The 26,553-nt window shown below is 40.4% G+C and overlaps 2 protein-coding genes and 2 pseudogenes across 8 annotated transcripts in view; 1 reads left to right on the top strand and 3 right to left on the bottom strand.

Moving 5' to 3' along the window:
• The window catches only part of LOC146461137 (3'-5' exoribonuclease HELZ2-like), a 71,073-nt gene extending 45,440 nt beyond the window's left edge, over nt 1-25,633 (top strand). For all 6 annotated transcript variants that reach the window (XM_085087412.1, XM_085087410.1, XM_085087408.1 and 3 more), the window contains 17 exons: nt 174-411; nt 1,145-1,279; nt 2,539-3,140; nt 3,559-3,997; nt 5,698-6,291; nt 6,650-7,069; nt 9,803-9,878; nt 10,134-14,550; nt 14,933-15,036; nt 16,753-16,896; nt 18,555-18,731; nt 18,996-19,273; nt 19,752-20,090; nt 20,619-20,870; nt 21,719-21,872; nt 22,280-22,447; nt 23,077-25,633. In XM_085087412.1, coding sequence (XP_084943538.1) covers nt 174-411; nt 1,145-1,279; nt 2,539-3,140; nt 3,559-3,997; nt 5,698-6,291; nt 6,650-7,069; nt 9,803-9,878; nt 10,134-14,550; nt 14,933-15,036; nt 16,753-16,896; nt 18,555-18,731; nt 18,996-19,273; nt 19,752-20,090; nt 20,619-20,870; nt 21,719-21,872; nt 22,280-22,447; nt 23,077-23,180 — 8,641 coding nt within the window. In that variant the 3' untranslated portion in view covers nt 23,181-25,633. The remainder of the gene's footprint in view (nt 1-173; nt 412-1,144; nt 1,280-2,538; nt 3,141-3,558; nt 3,998-5,697; nt 6,292-6,649; nt 7,070-9,802; nt 9,879-10,133; nt 14,551-14,932; nt 15,037-16,752; nt 16,897-18,554; nt 18,732-18,995; nt 19,274-19,751; nt 20,091-20,618; nt 20,871-21,718; nt 21,873-22,279; nt 22,448-23,076) is intronic.
• Nucleotides 1-26,553, bottom strand: part of LOC146461128 (uncharacterized) — a 170,897-nt pseudogene that overhangs the window by 6,949 nt on the left and 137,395 nt on the right. The window lies entirely within an intron of this gene.
• Nucleotides 1-26,553, bottom strand: part of LOC146461132 (uncharacterized) — a 303,232-nt gene that overhangs the window by 174,633 nt on the left and 102,046 nt on the right. The gene's annotated exons all lie outside the window — the stretch shown is intronic.
• LOC146461138 (uncharacterized) lies at nt 7,099-9,722 on the bottom strand (annotated as a pseudogene).

The following is a 26,553-nucleotide window of genomic DNA, read 5'->3' as shown; positions in this document are numbered from 1 at the left end:
TGAGGCTTTTCTCAATCCTACGGAGTTAACTAATATAGCTCTTCATTTTCATAGGACCCCACACTGTGTCGAGCCGAAACACCAAATGAAATGTAGACCAACCTCATTTATGTTGTAACGTGTAACGTATATTTCCCTAACACTTATATTACCTTCCATTCCCCCGACTGAAGGTGGAAAAAAGGAACGTGTAAATTTGGCAAAGCCTGCCCATATGCGCATGGCGAGAAAGAACTTACAGCATGGAACGACCACTCGAAAAAGATGGAAAAAGAATGGAAGAAGAAAGAAAAGGAAAGCAAGGAGAAGACAGTTGTCAAAGAAAGTAAGGAGCAGGGAGGTGCTAGCTCTGCAGAAGAAAATAAAGTCGCTTCACCAATGAACGATGAGCTCTCAACTCCTACTTATCAGGTTTGATAGCTGAAAAATGTTCACAGTGATATGGTCTTGTATAAAATGACTGATATATTTTGCTCTTTTCTAGATTAGAATATCATAATTTTTTGAGAGCAAAATCATGAACAATCCATAAAAATTCAAATAATTAAGTAGGAGGTACCGGGGAAGACTGATTAAGTTACTAGACTCGAAGTCTAGATATGTCGACGTGGGCTTCAATTCCTCTTGGGTCATTTTCTGAATTTGTTTCACAGTACACCCAAGTTCAGCTTTTCGATAACTCTTATAAATAGGCAGCCTCTAAACAAGCTTGAGGTAGCTGGCTGCACTTCCAATCATTAACGGCAAATCCATATTTATATCAGTCGTGGCATTCATAACCATTATATTTTTTTCTAAAATTAATGGGCTTGAAAAACGATTGATTCGTTTAATTTTCTCCCCTTTTTTTCTTTCCCGGAGGATCTTCCCCTCCATTTGGGAAGGGTGTTATCAATCAGAGAATGTATGCTTCTAGTGATTTAAGTTAAGTGAGATTACCATCGGTTTATCTTAATTTCACCAAGAAAGTTCGCTGTAACTTACAAGAACAAATGTGTTTTTATTTTCTTTTTGTCATTTAAATATCGCGAGAAAACAAACCCTGTAAATTCTCTGATCATGCCATTCTGCATGATGTATGGTTTTCTTCATTGACAGCGAATTCTTAGTTGTTTCATTTATAATTTTCTCGCCTTTGTTTTAGCTCAATGAACTCGTTTGCAGTCTTCCAGGAGTGTTTGTCTCTTGCGAACCCAGTGAACTGGATGTCTGTTTACAGATACCGCTGGACAGCGAAGGAGCAAAATGTTACAGTTGGACATTGCGTGTCTGTTATGAGGTAACATAGACAACACAAACACAAACCAGTGGTGGGGAGGCTGGCAGCGATTGGATCCGAGTTGATATATTCGCCCCAGTTAAGAAATTTGGCCTAGCGAGTACTGATTTTTTCATGAAAACAAACGCCGCGGCGATTTTATGTGAAAGCGCGTCTGTGCGGATTCACAAACAATTTGGCTATTCGACGTCCAAACATTATAAGAAGGTTTCAGTCGCTTTATTTTTTACCTGAAGTTTGGTCATTAAGAGGGATCACGGATGCAAATTCTGCAGCAAAAAACGAAAATACTGAAACCAACGACCGTGAGCTGACTCCGGAGAGGATAGTATCTAGATCTGACACAGTTCACAGACCTGCTCCTGTAGAAATTGACACTCGCAAGAGGTAGTAATACTTCCTCCATTCCACTTTATCGTTGCCATCCCTATTTTTTTTATTCATGTACACTGTGGAATCTCCTTCTTTACTGCAACTACCCACCGGGAATCAACGAACTTTCGAGGTTCTGGTGATCTAATTTTGTGGTTTGCTTACTGAGTTAAAATATTACCACCATACTCTAAACAACAGATTTTTCTCTTTCAATTCTCTTGTTAATGGCGAAAAGCCAGTGAGAGGTGATGTTAGCAACACTTTCATTGCACCAAAAAACGGATTTACAGTAGTAGCAAAACGGTAGCAAATGAGAAGAAAATACTATATCAGATCAGATTTGGTCATATCTGCTCAAAACCAAACTTCATGTTTGAACGAGATTTGCCTATAAGGCGAAGATGGTAAATACTGCATTTACACAAAATTTATACACCGTTGCAAATGTGAGAAAGATGTACACATTTGTGAAGAAAAGACACACGTTTGCTCCAAGAAAGCATAGATCTACATGGGTAGCAAATATGCGATAAAACAGTATGTTTGCTCGACTTTGGTCATATTTGCTCACAAATTATCGCATATTTACGTGGAGGAAACCGGTTTTCTGCACACTGTAGAACTACTTTTATATCTGTCCGTTGTTCGGCTTAATTTTTTTCCATTTCTTTCAGCAGGTTTAATTATTAAATCGTTAAATCGCTTTAATTTTAATAATTGGAACGGTTTCAACTGAATGGAAGCAGAATACTTCAAAGGCTCAACATGCGTTCTAATGGGACATATCAACCGAAGACACCAAAAACGTTTTTCCTGACCAATTCCCTCGCACTGTCATGTCTCCAGTTACTTCCTCAAACGGATATTTTCTTAATTTGTCTTAGGCGAGTGACACTGGTCATCTTCAAGATATTGTACTCCTCCCACAGTACCACAAATGTTATACCCTTTCAAGCATTAAATTTAATGCCGAATATCCTGACGGTTCAACAAAGGATGTGATGCCCCCTGACACTGAAGAGATCACTGATGAGCTCCACTACCGAGTGAATCCATATCTGCGCTCCTTGAACGGAAAATGCGAAGTAGAAATCACAGTGTCCTTCTCAACCCTGGTTTTTGGAAGCTTTGCACAAGTCTTGGTTCTTGATTTCGGGAAAGACTCTGCTCATCTTGCTGTGAAGATGAACATAGAGGTGGGCAGTCAAGAATTTCTACAAGAGTTTGGCGAGGAGAAGTCCAAGTTGGCTTTAAATTGGACTCTGTGGGATGACGGATCACGCGAAATCATCACGTTTGAGCCCAAACGACCCTCAGTGTTCAACAATGATCATTTAATAGACAAGTACAAGTTACCCAAAGTGGAGGATATTGTTCCGTGTCCTCTTCTTGACAAGTCACAAGGCTTGAGTCCTAAAAACTACATGGATGTCATGCATCAGCTATTATTTCTTGAGGAGTTCTATATTCGCAAGCAAATTGCCAGGTACACATATGTGAACATTGCTTATCATTAACTTATACATTGTAAGTAATGAGCGAAGGCAACTACGCACCATAGAAGGAAGAAGAGAGGCGGTGCAGTCAGTGAAATAGCATTCTTTCCGGATTTGAACACTACTGATATCATATTCCTGCCAATTTTTTTTTCAATTTCTCTTGTTTCCGTTATAAGGAATGTTCTCTCAGTTGATATGTTGGTCGCTGGAAAACGATCAGTGGGAGGAAGGTCCTATGCGAATAATTTGTTTAAATCCGCTGTTTATTTAAAACATTATGATGAGATTGAGGGAAAGGTCATCCGAAACTGGGTTTGTTAAAGTCAAAATCCTCACCTTGCTCAGATGAACTCACCAAACTAGACAAGCAAGTTAACTCACTCAGTTTTGCATTAAATTTTGCAGTTTCAATGTGCAGATGGTAAATTTGCACGCTACAAAGCTGGTTGTAAAAAAAGACGAGGTCTTGCACGCCCAAGAGGAGTGGCTGTATGGTTCCTTTCACGTCTCGCGCCCGATAACACCTGATGATGCTCAAGGTAGACTGTTAATGAGAAATCTGTTCAAAAGCTTTGGTTCAGTGCTAATAGCAAAAAGCCAGAAGAATTCAGTGGTCTATGAAGTATTGGTTGACTCGGTTGAGGACAGTAGAGTCATATTAAAACTGTCTGAACGATGCTGTAAAGACTTGGAGCTGTCAAATAATACTTCCCTCACAGTGGACGTCCAGTTTCACATCAATCGACTTCCTTTTTGTGAGATGCACGACAGTATTGATAGACTGGGACCAGAGCATTTCCGTATACTATTTCCGGAGATAACCAGTACTGTTTTGCAAGAGAAGGTATTTTTAAAATACTTAAAGAATAGTAAAATAATAATAAAAAAATACTTAAAGAAGGACTAACTTATCTACCATACTGTTGCTATGGAAAATTTCCAGTCGTCATATCTTGGAAAATCTTAACTTCCGCAGATTAGTTGTTTGGTTCATCTTTTCCTTATTAAAATGTGCTCACGATTTTCGAGTCACAACCATATTTGGCAAGTCACATGATCATAACAAAAAAGGCCTAAACTCAAACAATCATCGTCTTCAGGGTCCTCGCGAAATTCAAAATGAAGGACGGCTAAGATCCTGGCACAAGCTGCAAAAATTCTACTCGAAACGTGGAGTATTTTGTTACGTAACACCCTTGATTTTCAATCTTAGGTACACTTTGTCGGGCATCAAATAGGTTAAAAAGCCATATTTGATCCCGGAAGAAGAGAAGCAAAGGCGAAAATTAAGTGTGCCACGTCATAAAGTACTTCACGTTCGGTGGAGTGTTTTGCAGCGTCTCCCAGGGTCTTCGCGCTGCCCACGACGTTCAAACTCTAATCGGGTACGCCTGTCAGTATTGGCAACTGTGCTGATATTTAAAGATCGCCATGATGCAAAACTTGACGTATTGATATTTTGAAATTCGAATTTTTATAGAAGTTATGACGTTATAGAAGCACGGGAATTAATCAATTTTCTTGATAAGTAGCAGTTCTTTAATTACAAAACAATATTGACTACTTACGCCAGGTTCTGAAAAAATTGGAACTCTACTTCTTTTTCTACAAGTTTCACGGAATTTTCCCCTCTGATGCGTGGTTGGGAACTGGCAGTAGTTAAATACACGCAATTACGATTATAAACTCGATATGTTCATCCCTTTGCATTTTTCCAATTTGAAAAAATACCATCTGTAAAACATCCCTGAGCAACCGCTGTTGATTTGTAGGTAACTAAGTCTTAAGTAATCAGGCTTTAAGGTAATGCCAATGAAATCGGTCGGAAGCCTGTAAGCATCTTAAATAAAAGACGTATACGTACGTAATGAACCATAATATGAGTTTGTAGGATTAATAAAGCCTTCATAGAAAACACATGAACTGAATGTTGTGTCAATTGAAAAGTCTATTGCTTAGGAGCAACAATGACTAGGAATCACATAGACTTGCAGGAGCTTGATGAGTCCCTCGCGTGAATTAAGGCATGTGCCCAAAATTGTTTTCTCAAAAAGTGTGGGGGTTCTCTATCTCTAAACACTTTTAATGTAGACAGATAAAACTTTGACAGATACATACATTATTGATTCGAGGTAATTTGGTACTTTTATATTATGCAAATTAGGTCACGTGACTTCCATCGGCTGAAAAAGCTTTATCTTAAAATGGCAACACTTTTTCTTGTGTCCTTAATTTTTTATCATTTTAATAGTGTTAAGGGCGTTTATTATATCATTTCTGTAAATTGTGGCCGTGCAAAGTCACGTGACAACATAATAATAATTCAAAAACACCAAATTGACACAACTTGTCAATATATGTATCTAGCAAAGTTTCAACCTTCTACTGCCAAAGTGTTCTGAGATAGATCACCCCCCGTCACTTTTTGAGTGATTAATTGGGGGCCCATGCCTTAATTTTCCTGAGCCGGCCTGGTTATCATGATCATTATTTTTACAGTTCCTCTTTCTGTTGAAGTTATGTAACTAAATGTTGCGTTTTTAGATTAATCATCTGCCATGGATTCTTGACCCAAATTTGAACGAAGATCAGAAAGAAATTATTAAGAAGGTAGCCGCTCCCGCGATTGATGCGCCTCCCCTCGTGGTATTCGGTCCATTTGGCACTGGGAAGACTTTCACGCTGAATCAAGCCATTCGCCGTATCTCCGTAAACCAAAACAACCGGGTGCTCATCTGCACTCACTCAAACAGCGCTGCGGATATACATGTGGAACTACTGGACCACTACCTGAAAAATGACCATGGCATAACAGCATGTAAACCTTTAAGGATTTACACGCCGTTCCGCAAACTGGCCACTGTTTCTGACACGGTGAAGGAGTATTGTCTCATTGCAGACAAAGGTACGCCAGCGCAAGCCTTCAGACTTCCAACTCGTGAAGACGTGATACGTCACCGGGTTGTCGTAACTACTCTGGGCATGTCCCGAGCTCTTTTTGACATGGAATTTCATCGAGGATTTTTTTCACACATCCTTATTGATGAGGCCGCACAAGCGCTGGAGACGGAGACATTAACGCCACTCACCCTAGCAGGGAACAATACCAAAGTGGTTTTCACGGGAGACCACATGCAGGTATACGATCTCTGTGCATCTGTAAATATCTCTTTCTAAAAGTCTTGCAGCTCACCGGAGCTTGTGGAGCAGGTTTTGGGCATCGGTGAGAGAACTTGATTGCAGATTCCAGATTAATTTCAAAAACTATGTCTTGGTTATCTACTTTAGTGAATTACCTCAGAAAGACCTTTTTAGTCATACGTTACGTCTTACCATCAATAGTCAACTAACCATGTTATTAGTCGAAGAGTCAATGGTGCTAGTTTTTACTCCACAAATCAGTATTCTACCAAAATTATAAGACCATTCCCAGATTACGAATAGTATCCACTTTGTGCATCAGATGCAATGAAATGCTGCTTTTTGTCATTCTTAGATGAGTCCCGATGTGTTCTCTCCTCAAGCAAAGAAGTGGGGATTCCAAGTTTCCTTACAGGAAAGACTCTTTTACGACTACCAAAGACGTGAAGACGGGTCAAAACTAGATCCTCATCTCATTTTGCTGACAGAAAACTACCGCTCAAACGAACGGGTGCTTCAGTTCTCGTCCGACATGTTTTACGGTGGTGAGCTTTCCTCTGGTAGGGACCAACCTCTTCACCCTCAGTTTGGCCCACTCGTGTTCTATTCCGCTCTTGGCAAAGAGGAGATCGAAGAGAGCCATGCGTCATATCGTAACTTAGCAGAGGTTAACGAAGTTGTAAAGCGAGTGAAGGAGCTTTGTGATTGCTGGCCGGAAGAATGGGGAACAAAGGATCTTAGACAAATAGCAGTCGTTTCATCATATAGCTATCAGGTCAGTACCATACGCACACACATGTAACACCAATTCTCAGTCTTCATGCAACATTTCTTAGCGACAAATTTTCTGACCGTTAAATTGGTAATATAAACTATCAAACAACAGCACTACTTAACAATTAGATTATGAGCTCGAATTTCTATCGCGTGATAGTTGATGAGGGCGAAGCCCGAATCAACTATCACGCATAGAAATTGAGAGCGAATAATCTAATTCTTTTAGTATAAGTCTACTAGTCGTTCAGAACTTAACAAAAAGACAGGTTCACGTTTTTACTGAATTATGATATAAATAGGTCACACCATGCGCGGACCATTGACAACTGCACCACATTGCATTGGCTTCTGTGTGTGCGCCTTTGCATTTGATTCAAGATTTTATAAACTGTCATTCGCTAGAAACTGAAACGAGGAGCCGGGTTTTATTGTAAAATGACAAGCAAAGATATACTGGCGTAAACGTTGCCTTTAGAAATCACCCTCTCAATCTAGAAAACGTAAATGAGAAGAAAGTTATGGGAAGTTGAACATCATTTAGCGAAAAAAATTGTTGTTTACAATGGATACCGTACAATCGTGGAAACCGAACGACTGTGGAAGATGGGCGTTTGACTGCTGATAAACTTGGGATGCAACGGCAGAAGAAGAGCTGGATGAATTATTCTCGTTCTCAATTTGCACCTGAACATTGGAGCGATTCTGAATAGCTAGTGGCTGGTGTGATGTCTCTTCTCCGGGCACGAATCCACTCAAAATGTTCGACATGTTCTCCTTCTGGTGGAACGATGCCCATGCGTCGTACGATTCAAACGAGCTGTCTGATTTCTCGCTTGTCACTGCCTTGCTGGTCTTGCCTCAACATTGTTATCCGATAACACGGTTACTGCCGAAGCTCTCACACAGTGGTTGGTGAGAGATGGAGTAATTTCAGCTGCCTTACTCATGGTTTTCATCATATTGGCTAGGGTGGATTCACTGACTGGTGAATTACAATACCACACGGTTTCATTCTCAGGATTGAATTTTCCTGACAGTCCCCTCGGTCGTTGGAATAGGCAGTCCAATTTGGGATTGATATGCTTAATGAAATTCTCAATTGTTTCACTGGGCCGCGACTGGAAATGATTGCTTCAAACATCTTTCCATCGGATTCGTCTGTTGAAATGTGGAGTCCGAATTGGTAGTTTTTGGTGGCCATCAGAGCATCCCTTCGGAACTCATAATATCGTCTGCCTTGGGGCGTAGTCTGCAAAGCCATCTTCTCTTTGGTAAGTTTTCGTAGATTTTCTCGTCCTCTTTTTCCAAAGTAAAGGTTCATGTAAGACCAAGCCGTTCGCAGCAGTTGCGAGGGATCTTGTGTGTTGTCGCCAAGCTGACCGCTTATGAAAGATTCTCCCATTTGTTCGCTGGTTGTTGGGTTTTTATGCACCTCAGGACCTACTTTCCCTTCTTTCATCATGTTTTTGCAAAAAGCGTTAAGCGTTTGGTTGGCCTTTGCAAATTTGGAATCATCGATAATTGACCAGGGCTTGTTGTGAGGTGGCTGCTTTAAATACCGGTCAATGGCACCGCGAATCGCTCGCAAGGAGGAAACTTTGAATTCGCTTCCATTTTTTGCCTTACAGATGCATAAAAACATCCAAACATTTGTTTAGCTCTTCTTTTGGCTGCTCTTCGATAGGGACGGTGAATTTCTGTTGGCTTGCGAACCATTCTAAAATTTATTGACAAAAAAATGTGTCAGTGAAACGCAACTTTGAATGTTTTCAAAAGTGTTAAATTGCCGACTTTTAAAAGTGTAAATGAAGGATAAAATTCTTACCGTAAAAAAATCTTCATTCCATGTTTGGTTGTTTTTTTTTTCTAGAATTGCCTCGGGTAGTAAATTATCCAAATCCTCTTCACAGGCACTTCGAAGACACGGACGCCATTTTGTTGACGATCGCACAGTTTTAAGCTACTCACTCTACTCACTATCTACAACAGAATAGATAATAAGTAGCGTAGCCAATAAGAGAGTAGCATTCGTGATAGAACGCTAGTAGATTTCTACTAAAAGAAGATAGTTGTTAGTATCATTCACTCAAGATGCCAGACTTGTGCTTTGGCTAAGCAAGGAAAGGTTAAATAACATTTTTTTTCTCAAATGTGGTTAGCAATGGAAATTTAGTTTTAAAGCGATTCCTTTAACGCATTGGATCGATTACAGTTCAATGTCTTTAACAGTAGTAATAAAAATAATAACAAAAATTAGAAATATCGATAATGATGATGATAATAATGACTATGAAGGGAAACTTCAAAGCGGCCTGTCCTTGTTATGAAGACGTCCGCGCCGTAGTACAACGTTTTTACGAGGCAGAGGATCTAGCATTGGTTGCCCGTGGTCACTGACATGAAAGCCTGTTCTGCTTGCAATTTTCTGGGCTCTGAATTCCTGGCCGGCGAGCAGTTGTTTTAGATACCAATGGACGACAGCATTCGAGAAGGGAGAGTAAAAAAGGTGGTAGACTCTTTAATTGTGGATACTGGCCTCGGAAGTGTTGAAGAGGATGGCGAGCTAGCTGCATGGTAACCAGCAGTGGGAATAAATGTTATTTATTCAGGATACCTGTTGAACTTAAACAACCCAACGAGCTTCTGTCCATGACCAACTAAACTGTCTGTAATGTACGTGACCGCCAGGATATAATTGCCTCACTGATTTTCATTAATTCCTTTCAAATAGGTCAAAACAATTCGAGATGGGCTCAGAAAAATTGGTCTTGGAGCTGTAGACGTTGAAACTATTGAAAACATTCAAGGTAAATTGACTCAGAGTATATTAGAATAATTTCTGAGCAATAGGGAGAAGTATTTACTTAATAAGATGTAATTTCGATCGAGGTCCAGTAATTTAAAAACGTCTGTTTCTCTTATAAATTATGGGCTATTATCAAAGCTATTTGTCTTTATCACGCTGCTGACTATAATTTCCTTCTTTTACCAAAAAACTAAATGTTGAATGTTATTCCTTCTTCGCTGTCAACATTGACCTGCATTTGTTAAATTTTCATCAGGTAAACAGTTCCGAGCTCTCTTCGTAAGCACAGTTCGAACGTTCCACACCTGCGTGGGGAAGCAGGGTCCCGGAACAGATGAGAGTGACAGGCCTTACCTGTACTTTTTGTCAGACCCCAAGCTACTCAACACTGCTCTCACTCGAGCGCAATCTCTAATCGCAGTGGTTGGAGATCCATTTTCGTTAAGAACCGTTGGTGATTGCCAAGGTTTATGGGAGGAGTTCATCAAGCGATGTAGTGAGGAAGGGAAAATGTTTGGCTTTGAATACAACGAGCTCGAAGAAAGCATTTCTGAGAGTGGACTCAATGTCAACGCTGCCGAGTTTGTACCATCGGGAACCGGTCAACCATCTTTTTCGGATGTAAGTGATATAACATCCTCCAATTCTTCTTTACTTCACGAAACGGATGACCCAAATGACACAAAAAAGAAAAACGCCATTCCTTTTGAAGCAAAAAGCCATTTAGCTGAGAAAGACGGGAGCGAACATGATAGTGCATCTGAATCCGACGATGCTGTTGACGAAATGTCCATGAGTGACGACCCAGGTAGTGCAGATGATTTTGCAGAATATGAAAACGTGGATGAAACTGTTCCCCCACGGCATATTGATCCTATCATCCAAGCCTTGAAGGAAAAGTGCGAAGAAATGAAGGTGAAAAGGAAAATTAGAGATGAAACAAAAAGCAAAGGGGAAGCAACGGAGACAGAATTTGGAGGTAACGCAGAGCAAGAGAAGGATGAGATGTATCCCTTACCTGAAAAAGCCACGAGAAACAGGAAAATATTAGATTCCAATACCACAGGAAGCAAAATAGTCCACGAAGACATCGAAATGAAAACAAAGAAAGGCAAAACCAAAATTTTTCTGGTAAACATGGATTATAAATACAGTGAAAGAACAGAACGCCTTGTTCGTACGCCTAAAGTGCAAAACCAAGAATGTTTACAACAGGAGTATCTTGATCGCTTGCTTCAACAACAGCCTGAGCTCTATCGTGAATGCACGTTGAGAGTTACCTTCGACAAAGCACGAACTTCGTGTGGTGAGATACAAGACGCCAAGAGTGAGGATATCATAATACAAGGAGGCACACGCCAGACGTTTGACCGTGACGTCGTGGTAGTTAAGTTGTCCGAGAAGCTTTCGAGTGATTCTATTGAACTTCCAGGTGCTTCTGAAGGACTGAAGGGCAAAATCTGTGGTGTTCGCTACCATGCGATCAATCTTCGTGAGCGGCAGTTTGTATGCACAATGTCCAAGGATAACCCACGGATAATGTATCCCATCAACAAATCAATGACACCAATCGCTAACCTTACCGATGAAAGTTGTAAGGGAGTTCCAATTTACAGAAAAATTGAACCCGGTTCAGATGAAAAGGCAGTGCGTGTGAAAACCCTTCCCCGACAAGAAGCTTTGAGCGGTAAATTCTTCTTTGTCGTGCAATATTTGCAATGGAGACGAGAATTCCCTTATCCTCTTGGCATTGTGACGAAGGCGTTTCGAAAGGGAAATGATCTTTCTGACGCATTCAAGGTTCTTAAAGCTGAATATAAACTCAAAGAAGAATTTCCAGGAGACGTTTGCAAAGAGTTAGAAAGATTCACAGAGAGGTGGTCAAGTATCCCTCACGAAAGAAATAGCCGTCCACTGGTAAAGAACGCCTTCACAATTGATCCTCCCGGAAGTAAAGCCCTGGATGATGCGTTGACAATCGAAAGGTTAGAGAATGGCTACTGTAAAGTCGGAATTCACATTGCCGATGTGTCATACTTTGTTCCGGTGGGGAGTCAAATCGATCACGAGGCCCAGAGAAGAGGTACCTCGTATTTTGGAGGTAGTCAATTTGGAGACGTCCTTATGCTTCCCGAGGCCCTAAGCCATGACATTTGCAGTCTTTTGCCGGATCAAGATCGACTTGCAGTGTCCGTTTATCTGACGTTGGATCAGAGTGGTTGTATTCAGGGAGAAGAGGAGCTTGAATTTTGTAGATCCGTTGTTCAGTCGCAGTGTCGTTTGACGTATTCCCAAGCACAGCAGGTCATACTTGGCGAGAGTGTTTATTGCAGGCGCGAAGATGGACAACTGACTTCGGAGATCGGAGAAAGCATCCTCATACTAAACTCCTTAGCTCAGAAAAGAAGAAAATTGCGTCTGTCTGACGGATCGTACTTTCACTTCAACCATGCAGACCGAAAGGAGGACGTTGAGGCTCATGAGCTGGTAGAGGAAATGATGATCCTGGCCAACACTGCAGTAGCAAAGCACCTTGTGAGAATGAAAGCTGACCTATCACCGCTGAGAATCCAACGTCCCCCGAAGACGCGCAAGATTAATGAGTGGCGAGGGAGGTTCGGAAATTGTGCCAGGCTGTCTCTTTCCCTCAAGAGGCATTCGTCTGAAGAAGTTGAATGCGTGGAGAAGTTCTTTCTGCCAACCTCCACGTGGAGCCTCATTTGTAAAGCACGCCGCAAACCGGATAAGAGGGAATTGAAACTTTGGATTTGTAATGATAACATCTATCCGCAACTGGCAGTGGCGCATTCGTTTTTTAACTCTCTGCAAAGAAGAGCTGAAGATGTAATCGCTGCTCAAGTGCAGGCGGATGATAGAAAGCACTGGTCGTTGAATGTTCGTGAATACACTCGCTTCACCTCTCCAATTCGTCGCTATCTTGACATTGTAGTTCATCGTTTGTTGCTTGAGACTGCTGGGCGAGAACTGTTATCTGACGATATTGCCCCCGTTTATCGTAGGTGCGCATTTCTTTCTGACAAATCAAGCAGGTTTGAAAAAGATTGTGCCCAAGTTGAAGTTGCTGTAAAACTCAGTGAAGGAAGTTGTGAGTTCTCCGCCGTTGTGGAAATGATCGAAGAAGATTTCATTCAGCTGCAAGTTTCATCTGATTTAAACCAGTTTCTTTCACAGAAACAAAGGCGAGTTCAGATTAGACACCTTGGCCCAATTGAGCAACCCCAGCTAAACGAAACTTCCGGATGTCTGGAGCTAAAGTGGAAGCTTAGAATCTACGACGCTTCTACAGAAAATATCAGACGCGCGAAGCACAGTAGAAACCTAGATAGACATCTTCGCGAAGATCGATTCAGAATTCAGGGTATGTTTTCTGTCAGCCAAAGTGGTTACCACATTCCAAGCCACCTTTGGCTGGAGGTCTTGGATGCAGTTAAATCGGATGATGAGATCAGACTAAGCGAACGCTTAAATAATTTGGATAAAATAATAGCTGGTCAGAGGGAAGAGATGGCACGGTTAAGAAGAGAGGAAGAAAAACGAAAATATGACCCGTTTGTTAAAGCAGGTCATGAAGAAAAAGAAGAAATAGAAGAAGAAGAAGAAGAAGAAGAAGAAGAAGAAGAAGAAGAAGAAGAAGAAGAAGAAGAAGAAGAAGAAGAAGAAGACGACGGCGACGACGGCGACGGCGACGGCGACGACGACGACGACGACAACGACGACGACGACGACGACGACGATGATGATGATGATGATGATGACCGTAGTAATGGGGATGATGATGACGAGTTTGATGATGAGATTGACAGTCATAAGGAAGACAAAGAGGAGGGAAAAGAAGTAGAGGGAATTTTGCCTTCCGATGAACAGGGTGATACGTCGCGGCATTTCGTCGAGACGTCCCTTGTGTTAAACGTTGCAGACAGTGTCACCGTGCAGCTTTCAGCAAACGACTCTGGGGGACTAATGTCACCCGAAATTCAGCTCTTTAATCTTGCGCCTGGAGTAGACGTCTGCCTTGAACATAGGAAGCTTGCCGATAAATGCTTTTCAATTGCTGCATCAAACAAAGCGTCCCAACCAAGTTATCGGTCTATCAAAAGATATGTTCATCTTTGGAGGCCGCTACTTGAAATGGAAGCTGCAACCGTGGCCGTAAAGAACGACGATACAATAATTCTGCAAAACATCGAAGTGAATTGGAGAGAAGATGAAAGTGGCAGCATTTTCGGCGAGTTTCAACTAAACAAGAACTTTTCCAAAACCAGGCAGATAGAGATCTTTCCTGGTGATTACGCTTGTGCAAAAGTTCGTTGTGTAACGCCCTCCTCAGGCTGTCTGTCGAACTCTGAGCCATTAGATGGAAAACATCAGCTCTGCAAAGAAAGGGAAAAGAAAGCCGTAGATGTGCAAGCATTCGCTATGGGCTCTGAAAGCCACAATGCAAATGAAAGAACAAGCGACGACGAGAAATGCAGGGAAAGCTCGGTCGGGAAAAGCTATTGGGTGGGGCATTGTATCTTTTGTCTTGCTGATGAATCATTGACGAAATACAAGCTGAAGCTTTTTCAAAACTCAATGAAAGTTCCCAAAGGTTTTGCCGATGGAAACGGTTGGACTTGTACACTGGAGATAATAAAGAAGACTATCCCCTTGAGGTAATTATTTGTGAGTTTATAAAGTAAACGTGGATTGGTCTTCTTGGTCTTCTTTTTGCTGGATTATTATGGGAAGGTAAGATGTTACGTTATATTGCAATACCTTTGGGGTGAAATAGCTCTGCTAGTTTTTTTTTTTTTCACGTGAGTGAGACTGAGAGCCCAAATGTTGTCCTTTTCTCCCCATGTGTCAGTTCTCTGGCCCCGAACTCGTAATCCTTCCCTCGCATTTGATAGCCCATTTCAAAGCTTTAATTCTTAAGGCTATACAAGGACTTCGTGTACTGTCCAATTTGCAGAAAAATGCAACACAATGGTGTCTTTGAAGAGGAAAGTTCATTACCCAAATAATCAATAACTTGCCTGTGGTTTAACTTGTCAGGCGAATGATTTCAACTTTAATGGAACTGCCAAATATGGAACAGTCAGGGGACCCCACTCCGCTTGCTCATAACATTTGTCTTGGAAATGTATTGCGACTGCCTGGTAAGAAGTTGTTAGTTAGATTATTTAAAACCGTGCATGTGATGTTCTTGATCATTAATTTGACTGTTGTCGCTAACTCGACCCAGAAGCGGATTCATTGCTAATATCAATCTTCTTTGTTTTATGTCCATTTCTCATACTTGATTCTCTACGGTAAGTTAAGGACGTTCGGACGAAAATCGTCTAACAATGGTTTTTCATAATTTAAACTTTTGTGTAGCTTGGTAATATGTTACTCGTGTGAAAAATGCCCAAAAAAAATAAAGGGAAACCGAGTTCGTTTCTAAGGTATGATATCTGAAAGAGCACCCTAGTTTCGAAAAATCAGTCATTTTTACTCAATATGGTTCCAGTGTCTGACAGCCTAACGATTTTAGAAAGGAATCCCTGTTATAAACTTTCTAAACCACATTTTATATGACTGGGTCTATTGAACAAATCCATTCCACTGTAGACGTTCGTTAAAGTGAACAAAGCCTTTGTTAACGACCGCATTTGCAAACCGTGAGAGCCGAGAGTTAGTGGTATTCAGATGTCGCGTGGGAAGAAGAGTGGGAAAACGCTTTACTTCCTACACAAATTATTTTCCAATTTTTCATTTAAAATCTGTGGAGAGTTGGAAAAGAAAGTTGTCTATCTAAAATCGAGTATAGGTCACCAACCATCTGAGAGAGTAAACTACAGGCAAAGTTAACGCAACAGCTACCAGTCCTATATGTGGTTAGATTTTTAAGTATGCACGCGCGCTCGTGCATGACGTAGCTTTGACATAACGACATGAATTACGTGCGCAGTAAGGATGCGCAAAAACAATTAGCGCAAAGGTTAATACTGGTAGCTCGAACTAACTCCAATTGAAAATTTTGGTTTTATCGACTGAGTTGCTAAGGTAAATTGATCACCATCAACAGATACGATAGTTGGCGTTTCGAGCGTTATCTTATCATCTTAACGTATCTGCCTTACATTCATTGTAACGGTTAAAAGTATAAGAAGTTTAAAAAGATTTCCGCGCTAATTGTTTATACACATCCTTACTGTGCATGTAATTCATGTCGTAATGTCAAGCTACGCCATACACCAGCGCGCGCGCATACTTAGAAATTTAACCACCTATGAGACTGACAGCCGTTGCGTTAACTTTGCCTGCAGTTTACTGTCTCAAATGGTCGGTGATCCCTTCTTTTGCTTTTAAAGATAATTTTTTCCAATTCAGTCCACAGATTGTGAAAAAATGAACAATAAAATCAATATATTGGAAGTTAAACATTTTTGCATTCTTCTACCCACGCGAGATCTGAATCCCGCTAACATGCGTCTCGGACGTCAGTTGTTGAATTAATTTGTTCAATAGACCAACCCATATAAGATTTGGCATAGAAAGGGATTCAGGGATTCATTTGCAATATTGTTAGACTAACAGACACTAGGGCCATGTGGAGTAACAAAGACCGATTTTTCGAAAATAGGGTATACCTCCGAAACAAAGTCGGTGACTGCCCCTCTTTTTTCGCATTTTTGAGACGAGTAACTCATTACCTACCTAAAGCAAACGTTGTATAAAAAATTCAGTTAGATTTTCGCACGAACGTCCTTAACTTACATATTTTGATGCTTGGATTAGAGTAGACATCGGTCCGTCTTTGAGTTACATCAATAGATCGTTAAGGAAGGGCAACGGCTCTTCCAGATTAAATTTTATCTTTTTATCCTTAGATCACCCTATTCGTTTACCGAGTGACAGACTTTCGATTGCAGACCACGTAAATGGCTGTAACCTCAGAACACTTAACAATTTACAAACTTCTGCTGTCAGACAATCTCTGCGACAACATTTTTCTCTTATTCAAGGCCCACCAGGTGAGTTCAAACAGGAATTTGTAGATGAAACTCGATCTTCTTTTGATCAGCTTACTTTGATCCTGGTCAGGCAACTGTTGTCATTACTCTGTTTACACGCAAAATTCGAACAATCAGCTGTGCTTCTTTGGTGATAGCATTATAAACATCTCCATAATGACAACACAGGGAGACTCTTTGAGGGCTTAGTCATATGTGAGGCGTGTCCAGCGCACTGCAAGGACCTCTAATGTTAAAGGGGGTGAATTTAAAATAGGAAAGGTTTAGTATTAAAAACGTCCCAAGGGTGGGAGAAGAAACATGTGACTACCTGGCCAGAATATAAAATCAAGTCCATGACTTTCCACACCCAGGTACATGTACATGCACCGATAGATGTACCTCCTCATCACGACCGGCAGTCGCACTTGTTAGTACGGAGACAAAAATGAGATTACGACTACCTCTGTGGAGGACGAATGTGACCTATTTTTAAACATTCATACACAGGGGGAACAAAGAAAAACGAGTTGAAAACATCATTTATTTTTTGTATGGGGAAGGGATGGTATTATTGTTTCAGCAAATATTTCTTGAGATGCCCAACCCCCATCCTCCTCCGCCCCCCCCCCCCCCCCGCCCTCCTTAAAAAAAAATGAAAGGGAATTATTTTACTTACCATTGGGACTTCGGAGTCTCTTACTTTGTAGACGAATACCTCCGTAAAGCCATTGTTTTCGTCCACAACACCCCCCCCCCCCCCCTTCCACCAATCTACCCCACTTCATCAAAACCAAATGTTTTCGAAAAACAGTAAGGTCCGGTTCAAACTTCTAACTTTACATGTGCCGATCCGAACCTAATGTTAATGAACAACTGCTACTACTTTTAGTAATTCGTATTAGGTTCGGTACATGTAAAGTTTCACGTTTGAACAGGACCTAAGAGTGGCTTTCGAACGAAGTAATGCCGGTAACTCCCAGCTCTCACCTCCCGGGTTTTATGATGGCTCAATTGGTAGAGCACTGCATTGGCATGCCAGAGGTCATGTGTTCGAATCTCGTTGAAGCCTGAATTTTTTTAGGCTTTTATTTTGCAACTGCCTAAGTTGCTTAAATAACTGCGAGGGTCTTTCTTCTATTTAATCTTTAGTTTCTTGTTGGTTATTGTGATTTATATTCATTGGTTTTTGACACTTTACAAGACATTTTGCTTTGGAGAAAGAACGCAGATATATTGTCAGTGTGTTTGTCACTACAGGAAATGGCTATACGGATTGGTGCTGTCCTAGCGTTTTTCTATTCCAATTAGAAAACTGTGGAAACAAGCTGTAAGGCACGGCGCAATTTGTGGATTTTCGGGTACCTTTTCAAGCAGAGTCGTTAAGACCACCGCCCCCTTTTTGCTTCCTTAAAACCTTTAATTTCACCAAATGCTGGAGTGACCTTGAAGCCACGTTGCACCCAGACATTTGATGTATGGAGTAGTAGTCTGTAGTGGTACTGCCAGTTACTTCATGCTGTATAAATTGTTATTCTTTGGCCAGCTGGCATTTCTGGTTTGCCTGGAACCCACTTACAATGAATGCTTGAAGCTGCTGAGTAGACTACTTAACTAAGCAACGGTTATTCACTGGGCAATTAACCTGAAAGGTGTCACCTAAACCATTTCCATTTCAGGCACTGGAAAGACCATAACTGGAGTGCACATTGCCTATTGGTTTTCGAAAATAAATCAACGAGACGCCTTTAGAGGAAACAGTCCTCCAGACACCCCAAAACAAGAAACTCCATTAAAGGCTCCTCCGCAAGTCCTTTATTGTGGTCCTTCAAACAAATCTGTGGACGTCGTTACAGGTTTGTTAGCTCAGCAACTACGTACATGCTCCCCCAAGTTTTTCCACTCTGGTTATCTGTTTCTGGTATACATTCAGCCATTTTTTAGTCCCACACATGCTCATTGCAAATTAAATACGACATTACTTACCTTTTTTCCTCTGTGCATCCGAACTAGTATTCGGAAGGTCTTAGGTTCGACTCCTGATAAGAGCACTCTGCTTTTTCGAGTATGCCGGCGTCACCGATTGGAAAAAATACATCATTCCTATTTTTCCTCTGTAGAGTATTTGATGAGGATCAGCGGTATCAATATCCTGCGAGTGTACGGAAACGTCATTGAGGAGGACGAATTTCCTATCCCAAACCAAGTGAAACAAACTAGAAAGACCGAGGTCTATGAAGTTCCTCAGAACTTAAAACCTGTCGCCTTACATCACATCATCAGAAACAAAGAAAAGTCACCGTTTGCGCGGCAGTTAAAGGAATTTGAAAAAAAAATTGCCAGAGTGAAGAAAGCAAAGAAAAAAGTGGATGACAATGAAGTCGAGGAATATCTAAAGGTTTGAAGAGTTTCATTAATGAGAGTATAATGAAAACAACTAATCCATGCGATTTCCATAATTTACGTTCACTAAATATTCACCAGTGCCCTTAAGTCACAGAGTTAAAACATTTTGGCTTGTGCGTCAATGGATGAAATTTAAAGTACGGCTATTGAAATGAAGGCTTAATTGAACACTATTCTCCTCCTTAGTTCGTCGAATGAAATCCTGAAACTGTTTTATTCAAACGAAAATCGGGCAATGCCAAGAAGAGATTTTTATGTGTCCAGTCACTTTGCGTCTGTTCAGTACATTATGTAACTCGAAGCTTCAATGACATAGAAATGGGAAAAATTCTTATTTTCGTTGAATTAAGGTATCAATTTAACGGGATTATGTGGGGCTTATAGTGCGTCTTTGTGCTCTCCTTCAATTCAACCTCTCACGAAAGAGGAGGTTAGACTTTAGTCAACATTAGGTGAATTTCTAATCGCAGGTGATACAGAAAGCTGAACAATGGGCCATTAGGAGCGTGCGGGAAGGACAGTACCACCAAATTGTGCTTTGTACCTGCTCCGCGGCCGGAAGTAAGAGAGTGAAAGACGGTTGTAACAACACGGTTCAGTGCATAGTCGACGAGTGCGCTATGTGTTTGGAACCGGAAACCCTCATCCCTATTGTCTGGTCACAAGCGAAACAAGTGGTTCTCATTGGTGATCACATGCAGCTTCAACCAATTGTTACCAACAGAACTGCCAAGTCTCTGGGGTTGAGGGAGTCACTGTTTGAGCGTTACTCAAACCATGCCTTGATGCTTGAGGAGCAATACAGAATGGTAAGCTCAGAAAATAGAATAAGTCAGTGTAGTCAGTATGTTCTGCTAAGAAAGAAAGGCAAATGTCGCGACTGACAGAACAACTAACTCCTTATCACCAAAAGGTTCTTAAAAAAATGAATATTGTGGAGCTTTTATTGTTACCTCGGAGATTTTAAGCCATTGAGCGTTGTCATTTTATGCTACATGGGAATTGTTATCAGCAATTGTGATCCATTGAATCGCGTGAGCAGCATGACTTAAGCTTACATCTGTAAAATGTAACGAGACCACCGAAAAAACCTAAAAATTTTAGTTCCTCAAGCCAGTAATGAAACTGAATCATCAAACTACTGAGCTGATATGTATGGTTTGTAGACTGGAAGAAAGCATGAAGTGGCTCAATATAGCTCCTTTATTTTGATTATGGTGGTTTTTCCTGATAATAATAATATGAGGCATACAATGTACCTCCTCCATACATGTTTCCCCCCGGTGTTGTGTGTATTCACTTTTTGTTAATTTCCTTGGTGGTTTGTTTTATTTCAGCACGAAGAAATTTGTGCATTTCCCTCGAATCATTTCTATGGCGACAGATTGAAAACCTCTAACTCAGTCAAGGAGCGTGAAGAGAGGTCAAGAATTAGCAAAAAGTTTTTAAAATTCTGGCCTAGTCACACTGCAAAGGATTACGTGCCTCTTGTATTTTGTAATGTTGTGGGTAAGGAGGAAGAGCTGGTGGTGACCTCACACGAAGGCCATGAACGCTCCAAGAGCAACGTGAAGGAGAAGGATAAAGTGGTGAGTGTGGAGAAGCAGAATAATTGTATAATAGACCTCCAGTGGTCGTGTGTCGACCACAGGTGACGTATGTTTTGCTCTTCCCCGTCAAGTAACTGGACAGTCACTGTGTTCGCCGGAAGTAGACAGGATGTTCTTCAGTTGGAACACTTAGTAGCGACAGGTCGTCGTACAATATGCTTTTTAGAGTTACGCCACAGTTTGATAATCTCATTTGTAAAAGCAACGCGACGCCCGCTTGGATCATAGACTTACGGAATCAAAACATAAAATAAACTGCAATACCAGCTAGATTTCATTGCAAAGTTAATCCCGTCGCGATCAACCACTTGCCATCGGCTCATAATGATATAACAATCGTTGCGACTCGCGGTTTATTCATCAAGCTTTTGGTTGGTTGTTCCTGGTGATACAATAATTTAATTTCATACGTAGCCGTAGTTTGAGGTCGTTCTGAATCTTGTTGTGAAAGTAAGTAAGCAATCGCCCTTGCTAAGATCACGATTTCCCACACAAAAATACGTTTGAATTAGTAGGCACTGTCGTTAAAAAATTAGAGTTTCTCGGGCCATCCCGAGATACGTATGCGCAGTAGCAAAAGGAGCTACCGTCCTTAAAGAAATTCATTTTCGGTTTTTTTCTAGATTATTAAAACGCCAGCCGATCTCAGGGTCCATATGTGTCTGAATGTATAGTCTTTCAGTGGCCTACAATTTAGAACACTTCTAGTAGACTTTGTAACTAAGGTAACGAGCTATTGTGGAAGCACCACTTTTCCGCCTTGAGGCTGTCGCTCACTATTTATCAGTAGTTACGAGGTGCCTTTTTGTTGTTGTTCCTTTCTTCAGGTAGAGGTGATTAAAAAACTCATCGACTGTGGAGTAAGAAAGGATCAGATCGTGGTTTTGTCCCCTTACCGAGCTCAATGCCACATAATAGGAGAAGATCTTGCCAAACAGCAATTGTCCGAGATTCCTGTCATGTCGATTGTTAAAAGCCAAGGTACGATGAAGTGTATAAAATGTAGTTATCAAGGCAGCCTGTCGAATCAATGGGTCAAGACAAGAGTCAATAAAGAAAGGGACTAAAAACAAAAGCAAAACAGGACACAAACGATGAGTCACTCCCACAGTCCAAAATCCTAAGCAAATCCAATCATGGTGACAGGAAGGTCGCGTCTAACTCACTGATCGATAATTTATATTTTTCTACCTTCATGATAGCTGTTTTATTTTAAACTCTTTTTGTGAACGTTTCGGTAGAGCGGTTCTGCGGTTCTTGAAAAAGTACTTAACCTTAGAAGTTCTCATTTTTACGTTTTGGTGTCATGTTTTCTACGCTCTGTTACAATGGTTAAGGACACAGTTTATCAAAAAATCCTTACTAATGCATAATATCTCTAAACACAGGCAGTGAAAGCGATTTTGTGATCATATCGCTGGTTCGGTCGTTGCCAGGTTCCCAAATCGACCACGAGCCCAATAGTGGATGGCTACGAGAGAAACTTGGGTTTGTGACTGACGAGCACCAGATTAATGTTGCTCTAACGAGAGCAAGGCGAGGACTGTGTATCATCGGTAAGATAGATAATTAGATGACCTCCAACGAGGGTAAAGCCAATAGTCCAAGCCTGACCCGCAGTCTAGGCACTCGGCCTAGTCAAATCGAGGGCAAGATTCAGGAGTTCTTCCTAACCACTGTTTCCTAACAAGAGTTTATTCAGTCTAAGAAACAATACGTACGATATATCTCCCAGTAGGAGTGTGAGGCAGCCTTTACAATAACGCATTTTCAGAATATGAAGCCCGTTTTGGCGTCCTAAAAAACCACATTTAAAATGCTACGGCTTGAAGCTGTATAGGCGGAAATATTTTATGGTTTATTTCTTGTCTTGTTAATAGTGATCGTACGCAACAGGAAGGCTGAGGAGAAAGGGGGGAGGGGGGGGGGGGGGGTATCGTTTTATGACCATCGTTAGACGTCAGTGGTTAGACCTTATTATCTCCGCGGTTTTGAAGCTATTTTCGACTTAAACTCGTGTCCTTTGACCTTTTAACTTACAACACGAAATGCGTCCTTTGTTATTAAAGCCTGAACTGATTAGCACACGTACATTCCACGGTTTGAACAAAGTTGTTGAATCTAGGACATGTTTGTGAGTTGTTGTTGGTTTTTTTAAGACTTGTTTTGTTTTCCCTTCCTTCAGGCAACAAGAATTTGCTTGAAGTTTGTGAAATGTGGAGCTATCTGATTGACCACTACCAAGGAAAATCGTGCCTAGTGGAGAGTGATCACTGGCCAAGGCCATGAACTGAAATCTCCTGAACTGTACCAGCTCTTTTATGATTCTTATGCCACATTTTTTACAAAGTTTTATGACCTGTAAATATTATTTTAGCCCTAAAAACTGGGGATCATGACTGCCATGTCGTGCATGGCGTTAATTTTGCAATCACATTTTGTAGCTAAACCATGACCAGTCATTCACATTATTTGCAGAAACGTTCCGCAGAGTTTATGAATTAGCCTAGGACAGCTTATGATTTACCGTCAGCTATCAATCCTGGATTGGTTCTTTGTTGAGACGATATAACTAATATGAATACGATCTGACTAATAATTACACATGCATGCTTTTGCTACGGTACACACCCTGGCCAGTCCCCCAGTATTCGTAGAACAATTTGCTATTTTAAGCCTAGAAAATGTAGAAGTGTATACAGTTTAAGTCTGCTATGGTAGGACACAAATTTCTGAATAAAAACTAATATATAATATAAACAATAATAAATAAATAAATATAAAACTTATATTGCGCATATACAATAGAAATCTTTTCATATGCGCATAACAGCAATAAGATCAAATTAATAAATCGGTTAAAAAGCTATCATAAAAATGTATAAGTAAATCAATTGCCTGGGTCCTCTATTATTCCTAATTTATTCCAGTAAGTTGTTCAATGTTGCTAACAACCACTTGCCAAACGTACATGCCTATGCTGATGACACTCATATAGAAAAAACGTCCAATATTTAATTGTACATAAATTAAATTAAATTTTAATGAAATACTTTTTTTTGAGCGCCGTAATCCACAAACTGTCCACGGCGCTTTACAATAATAATTTAAAAAATTTACACAGAATAAAATTGTAAAAATTACAAATCAAAGGCATCCTTAAACAGATAATTTGTAGGCTTCGTTTAAAATACTGCTACCGATGACAATTGCCTAATATGCAATGGTAATTTATTCCATAGTTTCAGTCCTGCTACCGTATGCCCTATCACCATATGTTTTAAACTTGGCCACAGGCTCATCAAGCAACCAGTTGTTTGAAGATCTTAACACACGGCTTGAGTTCTTTTTATTTCAACAGATCTCTGATGTAGTTCGGTGCCAGGCCATTTAGAGCTTTATAAATCAGTAACAAAATCTTAAAAATAATCCTGAAGTGCACTGATTGTTAACAATATATTGTAAAACCTTCAAAACCCAACTCAAGTATTTAATGTAATACCCCCATTCGTCACCTTTAAACAATATAAATGTATACAGCGTTACCGTGTTCTTTCGCAGCCACACCTGCATATAAGAAAATTTGTCTAATATTGACGAAAAGCAAGGAAATGAAAAAAAAAAATGGAAAGGTGCAAACAGGTGCAAATTAAAGAAGACTGAAATTACAGATGTCCTCTTCATTACTAAGGATTAACGAGCGAAAGGGGCATAAAAGGGAAGGACATTTGTTCTTGGAAAAACCTGCAGTTGGGTAATAATAATAATAATAATAATAATAATAATAATAATAATAATAATAATAATAATAATAATATTTATCCAGGGAGCCCACTCGCCTTGGCGGTTTTCAGTGGGGCCCTGCAAATTAAAAATGAAATAAAAAATAAAATTACCTAAAAATTATTTCACAAGATCAAACGAATTTAAAAAATAGCTAAAAAATCATCATTCACAAACTTTTAAGCTTTGCCTTAAAAAGGGACAATGATTTGATGTTTTTAAAGTCATTGTCTAAGCTGTTGCAGTCCTTAGAGGCTTGATAAATAAAAGTTTGCTTGCCCCAATTGGTACGCACGCGAGGAAGGTGTAAATCATTACTTCTACGAGTTAGATAAGAGTGAAAACTGCTATTGCGTCTGACGTCAAATTTAAAATCAATTTCCCCCAACAGATATTTTTGCATCATAATACAGCGATGGAAGTGTCGTCTCTTTAAGAGGGGCTTCAGGTCCAGACGATCTAGTGCCTCGGTTGATGAACTTCTTGGTGGTAAATTAAGCAGGACCTTGGCTGCCTTGTTTTGAAGAACTTGCAGCTGACCCATAAGCGTGTTGTTATTTTTATCACCCCACACTGTATCTCCATAGTCAAACAGTGGGATGATTAAGCAATTGTATAGTGTTAGCCTAGTATGTAGAGGCAGAAGATGTCGTATTCTCTTTATCATTCCAATCCTTTGATTAATGATGATGATGATGATCAGACCAAAACCTGGCTTCCGCTCAGGTTTTCGAAACATCGCCACACTCACCCGGATAATCATACTTATGCCTTTAATTATGCCTTTAAATATTTAATTGTACTGTTGTGAAATCATCGCTAAACGAAGATATTTATTTTGTGACTCAAGGCCGCAATGACCTTTCAACGAGGGCTAATTTGCTGATCGGTGAAATTCAGTAGTCACGGAAATGCGTCTGTAAATTCGTATACAGAATAAAAGGTTACTTCTTACAACATCTCCCAAAAATTGAACTCCAAAGCAAGGCCTGCATACCAACCAATCCACATTAACACTTAGTTGTTACAGTCTCACTGCACGTCAGTTCATTCGTTTTTGTGTAGCGCCATACATGATAAAGTCCCCCCCCCCCCAAAAAAAAAAAAAAAAAAAAAAAATCCTAACAAAATTTGATCAAGCTGCCAGTACGTTATGTTATGTACGCCACAATGCGACCTTTTCCCGGCATTCGTTAGTATACAACAACTGAAATGAAAACCGTAAAAAACTTGTTGCGCAATAGCAAGAATATATAGGCTTTGAACATAGTATTGTGTCCACAAAATGAGTGTGTGCTACAGAAATCTCAGTTGCATTTAGAAGGAATGTTAAATATCGTTTCTTCTACTCTTTCATTGCCCGGTATGCGTCCACAAGCGATTATACACTGTCCAACTCTATGACTGAACGTTGTAAAAACGCATTACATTGGGCAACATTATAAAACTATCAACAGTGGAAATTGGCAACAATTGCAAGTTGACAAAGAATGAAGTAGCTGACTTGAACAAGCAAAAAACAAACCCAACTTTTTGTTCAACATGAGACCATAATTCGCCAGAATTCAAACAAACACTATTTGTCTTTAGTCAACTTTTTTTCAGAAATCGCTACAAAATTGTAATCAACAGAAATAACTCTCAGCAAAAAAAAAAAAATTCAAATCAGTAGTAACCCACACCCAGCCCTCCTAAGTCATCCATTCCCCTTTCCTTAGCGGGTTATAACAAATTGCAATCGACAAGCAAAAGTACCCACAGCACCCCCTCACATGTCCTCACGCCCCTCCCGCACAGCTAACAACAAACTATCCGTATAAAACCGAAGTTAGGGAATGTCGACGATCTGTTGAAGACAAACGAAAATACACGAAAGCTC

Source organism: Pavona decussata, unplaced genomic scaffold (genome assembly GCF_977016875.1).
Source record: "Pavona decussata unplaced genomic scaffold, jaPavDecu1.1 SCAFFOLD_202, whole genome shotgun sequence".
Classification (NCBI taxonomy): domain Eukaryota; kingdom Metazoa; phylum Cnidaria; class Anthozoa; order Scleractinia; family Agariciidae; genus Pavona; species Pavona decussata.
Note: the sequence above shows the minus strand (reverse complement) of the source record. Positions and strands in the feature narration are given on the sequence as shown.